Source organism: Rhagoletis zephyria, unplaced genomic scaffold, assembly GCF_001687245.7.
Source record: "Rhagoletis zephyria isolate East Lansing unplaced genomic scaffold, Rhagoletis_zephyria_1.1 Rzeph_scaffold_01929, whole genome shotgun sequence".
NCBI lineage: Eukaryota > Metazoa > Arthropoda > Insecta > Diptera > Tephritidae > Rhagoletis > Rhagoletis zephyria.
This window is the reverse complement of record NW_016159013.1, coordinates 1-10,307: the sequence shown is the minus strand read 5'-3', so window position 1 is coordinate 10,307 and position 10,307 is coordinate 1. Positions and strand designations below refer to the sequence as shown.

General features: G+C 45.2%; 1 protein-coding gene across 2 annotated transcripts; it reads right to left on the bottom strand.

Moving 5' to 3' along the window:
* Positions 1 to 8,042: 8,042 nt before the first annotated feature.
* Positions 8,043 to 10,234, bottom strand: LOC108365606 (uncharacterized). 2 transcript variants are annotated; one of them, XR_001847959.1, is made up of 5 exons: positions 9,700 to 10,226; positions 8,899 to 9,019; positions 8,634 to 8,813; positions 8,419 to 8,569; positions 8,043 to 8,339 (listed from the first exon to the last, which is right to left on the bottom strand). XR_001847959.1 is itself a non-coding variant. In XM_017619671.1 (4 exons), the coding sequence occupies exon 1, from the start codon at positions 9,967 to 9,969 to the stop codon at positions 8,965 to 8,967; it is 1,005 nt and encodes a 334-aa protein (XP_017475160.1). In that variant the 5' UTR covers positions 9,970 to 10,234; the 3' UTR covers positions 8,043 to 8,339; positions 8,419 to 8,569; positions 8,634 to 8,813; positions 8,899 to 8,964. The 2 variants fall into 2 exon arrangements, 1 of the variants encoding a protein (XP_017475160.1); XM_017619671.1 differs by having other exon boundaries at positions 8,899 to 10,234.
* Positions 10,235 to 10,307: the final 73 nt, after the last annotated feature.

The following is a 10,307-nucleotide window of genomic DNA, read 5'->3' as shown; positions in this document are numbered from 1 at the left end:
GCATATGAAAAAACCGAAATAATGCATATATGCACACTTTCGTTTGAAAACCGAAATAACGCATATGACAAAAACGAAGTGATGCATACATGCACAGTTTCGACTCAAAACCGAAATAATGCATATGACAAAAAACGAAATAGTGCATACATGAAAACGACCTTCTTTCTGCGTAGGCGACCTTCGGCCGCGCTTAGGGATTATAACCCTTACTAAGTAGAACTCCCCTTTCTGTGTTACCGGAAACGAAGGGCGGAAGTATTTTAGCGCAGAACTTCTTTCTGCGTAGGCGGGCTTCGGCCGCGCTTAGGGACTATATCACTTACTGATTAGAACTTTCCTTCCTGTGTTGCCGGAAAAGAGCACCGGAAGTATTTTGCGCAGAACTTCTCTCTGCGTAGGCGGCCTTCGGCCGCGGTTAGGGATTAATACCCTTACTAAGTAGAGGTAAATATAAAATTAATATTAGAAAAAAAAACTAAATTATCCATATTCACACTTTCGTTAGAAAACCGAAATAATGCATGCATGCACAATTTCTGTTCAAAACCGAAATAATGCATATGTGAAAGACGAAGGAATGCATACATGCACAGTTTCGGTTGAAAACCGAAATAATGCATATAACAAAAACCCGAAGTAATGCATACATTCACAGTTTCGGTTGAAAACCGAAATAATGCATATGAGAAAATACCGAAATTATGCATATGCATACTTTCGTTTTAAAAGCGAAATAATGCATATGGATAAAATAAAATAAATAAATAAATAATGTCTAAATGAACAGTTTCCATTTGCGTAATTTCGGTGCCCCATCCCTTTATGGCCTTAACTGCTTCACATTCCATGTCCCTTTATCCCGACCTGCTTCGTCCACCAGAACACACGTCTATGGCGACACCTTCTTTTTTACTGTGAAAGGTCCTACGTAGATAGATAGATAGATAATTATGAGGTATGCACTGCGACCTGATGATCTATTGTGCCCTCCGCTCTTCACAATACTTCCTCCAAGCCAAGATCCCCCAGGAAGTCCAAAAGCTTCTTTGGGGATAAGGAGTGTATGTGCTCTAACTGTGGCCACATGGAGCCTAGACTCCTCTAACGTCTTCCGCTGACTGCATCACACTCGATGAGGATGTGGAGTGGCGTTTCACTAGAGACGTCGCAGAACCGGCAAAGGTCATTTGATCGTAACCCCAGTTTATACATATGCCCTCCCAGCCTGCAGTGTCCTGTAAGAAAACCTGTTAATATTCTCAGCCTCTCTTTTGGGAGGCTAATTAAACTTTTTAATCTACTCTTGTTGTACCCTTCTAGCAGGCTTTTTGCCTGTCGCATACCAACCGAACTCTGTCAGTTCGAGTCCCTCATATTGCCCCTCTCCTCCCTGAGCTTTTCCTTAATAGTGTTGGGACCCACTCCCACACGCCTCTCTAGCGAGACAGTCCGCCACTTCATTCCCCTCTATTCCCATATGGCCAGGCACCCACGCCAATTTGACGTTGTTGTGCCTACCAAGGGAGTTGAGCCTCTCTATGCACCCAAGGGCTAGAGACGATTTAATTTCGAAGGATAACAGAGCCCTGAGTGCCGCCTGACTGTCTGTCACTAAGAATTACAATCCTCTCATTACGGTATCCTCCATTAATGATGGTCTCCGCACACAAGTAGATGGCGTAGACTTCAGCCTGGAAAATGCTCGGATACTTCGCCATCGGGATAGAGATCCTGGACCTAGGTCCGGAGATTCCAGCCCCTATTCCTTCCGGGGTCTTCGAGCCATCTGTGTACCATTGCAGTGTACTATCCTGAAGGAGTCTCTCAAAGGAGGAGGCACTCCAGGTTGCCTTACTGCTTAACTCAATTTTAAACCTCTTTTCAAACCTTGTGGCTCTACATATGTCATCCCTCGGGAGCATGGCTAGCGGAAGCGAGGACCCTAGCTTCGCCATGTTCCTAGAGGAAACGACCTTACCTCTTCCATACCCCCCTCTAGTGAAATTGAGCTGAGTTATTTTGGCAGCCAGTTCTATAGTTATGTACAGGGGCTCGAGTTCAAAGACCACTTCCAGCGCTGTCGTCGGACACGTGCGCATCGCTCCCATTATGCATACACATGCCAGTCGTTGTAGCTTAGTGAGCGATTGTCTCACCGTAGCCAGAGTGGTTCTTAAAACCCAGGCCACTGCCCCATATGTCACTATTGGCTGTACTATCATGGTGTAAAGACATCTCAGGATCCTGGGGCTGCAACCCCAGGATTTTCCCGACAGACGCTTACACACCATTAATGCTTTCGTAGCCTTGGATGTGGTCTCATCCACGTGTTTCTTCCATAGAAGTTTGGTACTTCTAGGTACTTCACTTCGCTGGCGACATTGGCCACGACCCCATCCATCCCTTTTTTGTTTGTATTTGTACCGCGCTGTCGCCTACATCGGTTTCAGTGATTCTCGTGTGCAGCAGTTTATCCACCCAGTTGCAGATCACCGGCTGTACCTTTCTTCTCTCCAGAGCCATGCGCACCCCCGAGTGAGACGTATTGTCAAACGCTCCCTCTATATCAAGGAAAGCACATAGTACTATTTCTCCACATTCAAAGGCCTTCGAATTTTCGTTGTCAGTTGGTACAGGGCTGTGTCCGTAGACCTACCAACCCTGTATGCGTGCTGACAGGGGTGTAAGGGTGTTGCCTTCAGAATGTTATGTCTGATATAAATGTACACTATCTTCTCCATTGCCTTCAAGACAAAGGAGGTAAGACTTATTGATCTAAATGACTTCGCTAGCGAGTAATCTCTTTTACCCACTTTCGGGATAAAGATTACTCGCGCCCTACGCCACAGCTGTGGAATGTAAGCCTCCGCAAGGCTGCTTCTCTTTATATCCACCAGGTGCAGTGTTAGGGTTTCTCCACCTTGTTGTAACATGACTGGCCGGACGCCATCCACACCTGGGGCTTTGAATCGCTCGAACGAGCACAGCGCCCATCCGACTGAATTTTGGGTGAATAAGCTTCTGGCCAGTTTCCAGTCAGATGGTCGCGGTCTGGTCCGTCCAACCTCTGGCTCCAGATCAATGGGAGTGGCCTCCGGGAAGTGTGCCTCAAGCAGAGTGATAGCTCCCTCTTCCAAGCTTCTAGTGTAGGTGTCGTCACTGCGTTTAAACGCAAGTTCCGTTTCCACCGTTCCTCCAGCTGGAACCTTGTGTAGCCTCGCAGCTGCTGGGGTATTCGAAATACCTTCACAGAAGGTTCTAAAGCCGGTTCTCTTCGCCTTCCTAATCTCTTTGCTGTAGATCGTTAGCTTAGCTGCATATTCATCCCAGCCTCCTGTTCGCTTGGCCTTGTTGAATAGTCTGCGCACTTCTTTCCGGAGCACTGAGAGCTCCCTTGACCACCAAGCGCTTTTGGACGCCAGGTTTGGTTTGGTCTCGGGGCAGCTGTAGTTGAAGGCGTCTGTCATAATGTTCGTTAGCCTGTTAACCTTATTTTCTAGCGAAATACAGCCCTCTCTATTATTTTCCCTCTCTAAACCCGGTAGGTTCAAAGCTAAAAGCTCTCTATATTTGTCCCAGTTGGCGTTTCTGGGGTTCCTCATCGGAGCGTAAGCCTTGACCTCCGCTCCCAGCACGAATTGGATAATTCTATGGTCAGACATGGAAGGCTCCGTGGACACCCTCCATTGTCTGACCAGATCGTTACCCATATTGTTGCTGAGAGTCAGATCAAGGACCTCCTGTCTTACTCCAGTGATGAATGTCGGGCTACGTTCCACTTTATTAATACTCAGATCTTCACTCAATATATATTCTAGTAACGACTCACCCCTTCTGTTTATGTCGGAAATTACCCACTCAACGTGGTGAGCATTCGCATCTGCGCCGAGGATTAGTGGAAGTCGGGCCTTTCTGCAGTGCGTCACCAATCTTTGTACCTCTACAGGGGGTATGTTGTTGGTGTCCCCTGAAAAATAAGCGGCAGTGAAGACTAGATCCTTGGGTCTTCCGTCCACCCTAAGCGTAACCTGCACTGCCACTAGATCTTGTGTTAGGAATGCAAAAATAATCAATATTGTTTTTAAGCACTACACGTGCTCTGGGCCTCTCAGCAGAGAGGTCCCATATTACCTTATTTCTTGCTCCTTTGAGGCCCCTTACCTGGTCTCTGTAAGTCAACGGCTCCTGAATAAGTAATATGCGCAGATCGTCCGTCGAAAACCTGCTTGCAATTACAGCAGAGGCTGCAATCGCATGATGCAGATTGATCTGGGCTACTTTCAAGGGCGGTGGGTGCCTCATCATTGCTCGTCGAGGTCCGAGAGCTGTAGATCGCCCTCGCTTCTCCCGTCGAGTTCAAGTCGCCTCATATCCAGACCCCCCAGCAGCTCCTATGTAGAGGGGACTTGCCCCTGCATGAGAGCCGCCGAGCTCTGCCCACCGGTACCTCCTGGACTCGAAGGTTGGGTTTGAGGTGTAAGCTGATGGGCCGACGCGCTCCCTGTCTCCGTTGGAGCAGGGGGATTGCCATCTACCTTGGTGTCTTCTTCGCCCCTTCCTTGTCGTCCGCTGTCTTCTGTCGCCAGGGCCGCATTGTTACAAAGCTGAATCTGTAATTCAGCTTGTATCCGGCCCATCTGACACTACAGTTCGAATCTTCGTCGATGCCTACATTAAGGCGTAGACAGTTGTCCTCTATGGCGCTCGAAATGACGCGCCACGCAGGGGTGTTAAGCCCTGCGTTTTGCGCCCTCAGCAGCCCAGACGCATAATCTGACGATTTGTCAGCACTCCTCGGCAGGAAGATGGACATATTGTGCATCGGTGGGATGTCATCACCACGATTGACGCACAACATGGCCCCCCTCCAGCTTTCTAGTTTCTGTGCAGCCTCTTCCAGCCATTATGCCGTGCCCTCGTCTTTACAGTCCACTAGCAACATGCCGGGACGGAAGTATACTCCGCAGAACGCCAGCGGGTGCGACCACCCCTTGAAAACCTCATCTATAATGGCGTCCTGTAGGGTAGTCAACTCCTCCGGACTCAGCGCCTCCGGAGGGTAGTCTCTAGGCAGTACCGCCACCCTGATGCCCCTAAGAGCATCCGAGTGGCTAGGCGTCTGCCCTCCTCCGCCCCGCGAGGACGTTGGTTCCCAGAGCCTACCCCCGGGTCCCCCGTTGCTTCTTCGGATCGGGAGTCTGGGGTGTTAAATGCCCGCTCTCCCGCTTTGCAGAGGTTGCGGTCTCGTCAGACCCCCTTTCCTTCCTACCTTCGTCGCTATTCTTGGCGTCTCTGCGATCATGCCCACTCTTCCGCTTTTCAGCGGGTGCGGTCTCGCCTGTCTTTAAAGTGTCCCTCACCCTGCTTATCAGGGAGTGCGTCCCTTCCTTTCTCACTGTTGTGCCCGCCCGTCCGCCTGTCGGCAGGTGCAGTCTGTTTGCGAGAGTCCTCTTGCTTGTTGTTCTGATGCCCGCCCTTCCGCTCTTTCGCGGGTGCGGTTGCTTTATTCTGTCCCGAGGACGGTATGGCAAGGGCCAGTTCCTTAGCCACCTCGGGTGTCTTACCTTCTTGCAGGTACCTTACATACCGTTTCGAGGCTTCCCCACTGAGGCCAAGCCGCCGGCGGTCATCTAGGGCTCCTGGTTGCCCCAGAGGCGGAAGTGTGAGTGGTTTTGCCCGCCTATCCCGGTGGCGTTCTTTCTCATGCCTCGTAGAGTCGCGAGATGCCGTAGAGCTACGGCTGCGGGACCTATCCTGCGCTTGAGCTGGTTCACTGTCGTGCCTTCTACGGTTCTTAGCTACTCAGTGGTCTCATGCCCACCTGTTGGTCTTAATGCCCTCTCGTGGTAGATGCCCGAATTAGCGCAGGGCTCCTCATCGTCCTTCGCATGCTGCAATAGAGCTACCTAAGCATCGGAGAGACTATTTAAATAGTTCTTCCTCCGAACCTCTTTGGTTGCTTTTTTATCTTTGTCTTCTTTTTGTTTTTTGTTGATGTTGTTTTTGGTTTGGGTTTCTTTAGTTGTTGTATTCATCTTGTTCGTACGACCGCGTGTCTGACTCGCCAGACGTAGTAGTCTATTAATAGTAGGGGGATCTCGTCGTCCGCCGCGCCCCTTGTCGCGGTAAGGCCACCGATACTCCTCGAGGCGGCCCGGTGTTGAGAAGGCGCCGTTCTAATACAGCCGGTTTCCCTCCTGGCTGCAAACCGTCCAATGGGCACGGTGTCGCTTCACACCCTGGATTAGGAGGTGGCTGTTCTTGGTCACCGTCCGCCAGTGGCCCTAAGCTGAGTCACCGGTTGGCGATTCGGCTAAGCCCCCGCACCAGCGACAAGCCCTAGCAGAGGAAGGTCCTACGTAGTTCGGCGCCAAATTCGCCGCGGAGAAATTTGCTGCATCCGACAGAACGAAATTCTTCCTCCAAACTAGCTCTGCTGGCATATATTGAACGTCTCTCCTCCTAAGGTTATATTGCTTCGCTGACTTGGCACTGGCCTCTTCTAATCTACTCCTAACGCTTGACCTAATCTCTTCGAGCATCTCTGGCAACTATTTTTCTCCTGCTCTCCTAATGACTCGATATAGTCCCTTCTACCGCCATCTCCATACCAAAGTTGACAAAATATGGCGTGGCTCCTAAAACTTCATGCTGCGCTGACCTAATGCAGCAAGCTACCTTAGCCAATTGCTGATCCCATGACAGCTGATTCTCCGACACGTAAGCCCTAAAAGCATAAACAGACGGCACCGTTGATCCGGATCAACTCGGGAATTAACTGCAGTTGATCCGGATTAAGTCCGAGTTGATCCGGATCAACGCTGCCGTCTGTTTAAGCTTTAAGAGTAGTCTTTATTTTCTGGTTAATCCTTTCGGCCGGATGGTAGTGGCCGGTGTACCGGATTTGGGCACCATACGCTCCGCAGAGCCCCCGCAGTTCACGACTCCTGATCTGGGGTCCGTTGTCGCAGACCACCGACCGAGGAACTCCGAACAAAAGAAAGACCTGATCCTCAAGGATCTTACAGATGCCCTTCACCATGGCAGTCCGTAAGGGGAACAAAAGTGGAAACTTCGAAAAGTAATCTACTACCGTTAAAATATACTGTTAGCCTTGGGTCGACTTCACCAAGGGCCCTACCAGATCTATGCAAATCATTTCCCAAGGCTCGGCTGCCTTGGACCTCTCGACCATACCCTGGCTGGCTGTGAATTATCAGGCTTAACCTGCTGACAAACTTTACAATTCCTCACATACTTCGCTATATCCGCCTTCATCTGTGGCCAATAAAATTTTTGTGCTACCCTAGCGAAAGTTTTTCTGACACCCATATGACCCGCCAACTGATCATCATGATATTTCCTTAGAACCACCAACCTTTCCTGGCGCCCTAGAACCTTTTTCCAGTCCGACGAATTTCCATAAATGGAAAAAAATATCAAAATATAAAAAAATATCAAAATACTCGTCATAAAAAGGCGTTTGCATTGTTCAACTTTGCATTCTGCTTTTGGTTGAACGGCCTTTCAACTAATCGCTTTCAACAAAGTCGATCGCCAGCCAACATTTAGCCATTCAACTTTTTTTTTTCGTGCAACCCTGCGTGAGTTGAACGCAAAATCGCCTCGTGCGAACCAGTGCTGCCGCTGTCACTTCAATTGAAGTTTTTCACTTCACTTTGGAATATAAAAGATTTATCTTCAAAATTTATAAAAATTGCTTTGAAATAAATGATTTGTTTAACTAAAATCAGCAAACTTTGGCTAAAATCCTTTTTATTTATTTATCCCCTGCAGTAAATGTCGACAGTGAAACTTTATCGATTCGCTATTGACTTTGTCACCAGTACTAGTTCCAAGATATGCGACACACAATGTTATTTGCTATAGACATCTCACATGTGCTTGTCATTGCAATTCTCCAGAGGTATTGACTAAGTACTCCCTTTGGGACCATATGGAGACATTGGCACCAGAGATTCTCTACTACCTATTAATTGAAACACAGATATGTATATTGTTGATAAAGATGTCTTGTAGATAGTTATTTTTAATAAAAAAGGTACTTGGTTTTTGGCATATTTCTTCAAGGCTAGCTAAACCTTTCTTACAATCTAAAAAATAGTATTTGTAGTTTTTATATATTAAGTCTCATCAATTTCTTCAATAAATTCGATTTCCTCGTATTTCTCAGTCTCATTTTCTTCATCATTTCGGTTCTCCTTATTTTTTTGGGGTTTTAATGCGGGTTGTTTGCTTGAAGAATTTTTTCTTTTGGCGTTGGAAAGTTCCTCTCAAAGTTGTGTCTGATGATTTGCTGAAGGTCGATATGACATCTGGTTATAAGGAGAAAATACGTTGTTATTAAAAACTAATACGATTTAAAAATTAACCGTAGTAAAAAAAATTTTGTACCTATAATTACGGAAAATACATTGCATAAATCCCGTAGTCGTTTCTTTCCGCTGATTCCGTCAACATTATAGTTCATTATTATATTTTGGCCAAATATTTGATGTAAGTTTCGCTCTGCATTGCCAGCAATAAGATGTTGCATTTGTCGCTTCTAAAAAATGTTTAAATTGAATAACTTTTGCTAATTCTATTTTCCAGCTACGGTATACACTTACATAAGGATCCGCATTAGTAGCTAAAATTTTGTCCAAATTCCTTTAATTTTTCATCTGAGTTTATAGGAAAAATGCTCATAATGTTTTCCACTGCAACATTTTGGGAAAGAAGACGGTCCAACAACACTTTGTGCTCCGCCAATATCTCGATGATAGTGTTCTGTTGCTTTTCAACGGTATCTGAAATAATAAATAATAGTATTATGCAGTGAACACTAATCAAAACAAAGTATATTTGATTTTAAAAGTCTTTAAAGCAATATACCTTTATATACTTCAAGCTTTTTTGAAATTTCACGACAGCCAGGACAATTTGTAGTAGCGAAATATTTTAGTTTTCCTTTTGAACATTGAGCCCGCTCGTTCGACATTTTTCTGGAAGGCAGCTGTGTAAAATTGGCATAATTATAAAATCAGACTCAAAAGGTAAGCACACAAACTTGTATTCAATATCTTTAATTGCGAATTTTTCTACTTCTCCTAAAGCTAAATTTGTTTTGAATATACCCAATTCGCAGGAATTTACGGGTTGTTCAAAAAAACTCGTGAAAAGCAATAAGCGTCTTGCTTTAACATAAATTTCGTCTTCTTTTATGATTTTTTCGATTTTTACAGGGATATCTGATACCACAGAACATATGTTATTATGTTCGTTACAAGATATGAAGCAATCATTCACAAAAGCTCCTACTAGTATGCCTCCTTCGAACTTAAATTTCTTTTCCATGGGTGCTACATATAATTTTTGCTTTTTCCTTCGAACAATTTGTTGAAGAATCGAAGATGGTTTCCGGACATGACTTTTCAAAATTTGGAGTTTGTTTTCGAAATCGTAAGCCGAAAACGATGAAAGGGTACCATAAATTTGTGTACAAGAAGTCACATGCAGTAGACTATGAATGTTGAAAGAAACGCTATTTTCACCAAATACAATAGGGAAATTTTCTACAAACAGTTGAATCATATCGTTAGCTTCTGTTATATATTTGTTTACATGCCGCGGATTGCTTAGTAGTATATAAGCACAGTGCAATAGTAAAAATTCATAATAAATATTTTCATGTACCTTGTTAAAAAGCACAATGGGACCTGTGTAAGCAAGAAATTGGTGGAATTCAGTCGCTTTCCAATGGTGTATTTCGTCCAAAGACCTGGGCTTTCTTGGAAACTCTTTTGGAAAATGTTTTCTTAAATTTAAAAGTCCTGGAGATATTTTCAAAATGTTGATCTTTGGAGTTTTTTCTTCCGTCTTGTTTTGTAGTATTCGAACAAGCATTTTTTTAATAACACCTAGATCAAAAAGGTGCATACTATCAAGAGGTGTTTGGGTTACCATATTAAAATATAAGCTCAATCAAGTTAGCGGCGCTAAAATGAAAAAATGAAGAAAAAATTTGTTCGTATTATTGTGCTCATTGTGTGCTACTTTCGGCCACTTTTCGTTTTTTTGTGCTCCGACCATTTGGTAAATAATTAAGACTTTGCTAAGTTAACCGTAACTTAGCAAAACATTCATTCAATGAAGTATTTTTACTACTTTTCTGGGCTTACTTTTTTGTGCTTTTCATGGGCTTTAAAAATATTGCCCGGTTAACATTGAAAAACTGTTTGANCATGGGCTTTAAAAATATTGCCCGGTTAACATTGAAAAACTGTTTGACGCCACGCTAGCTA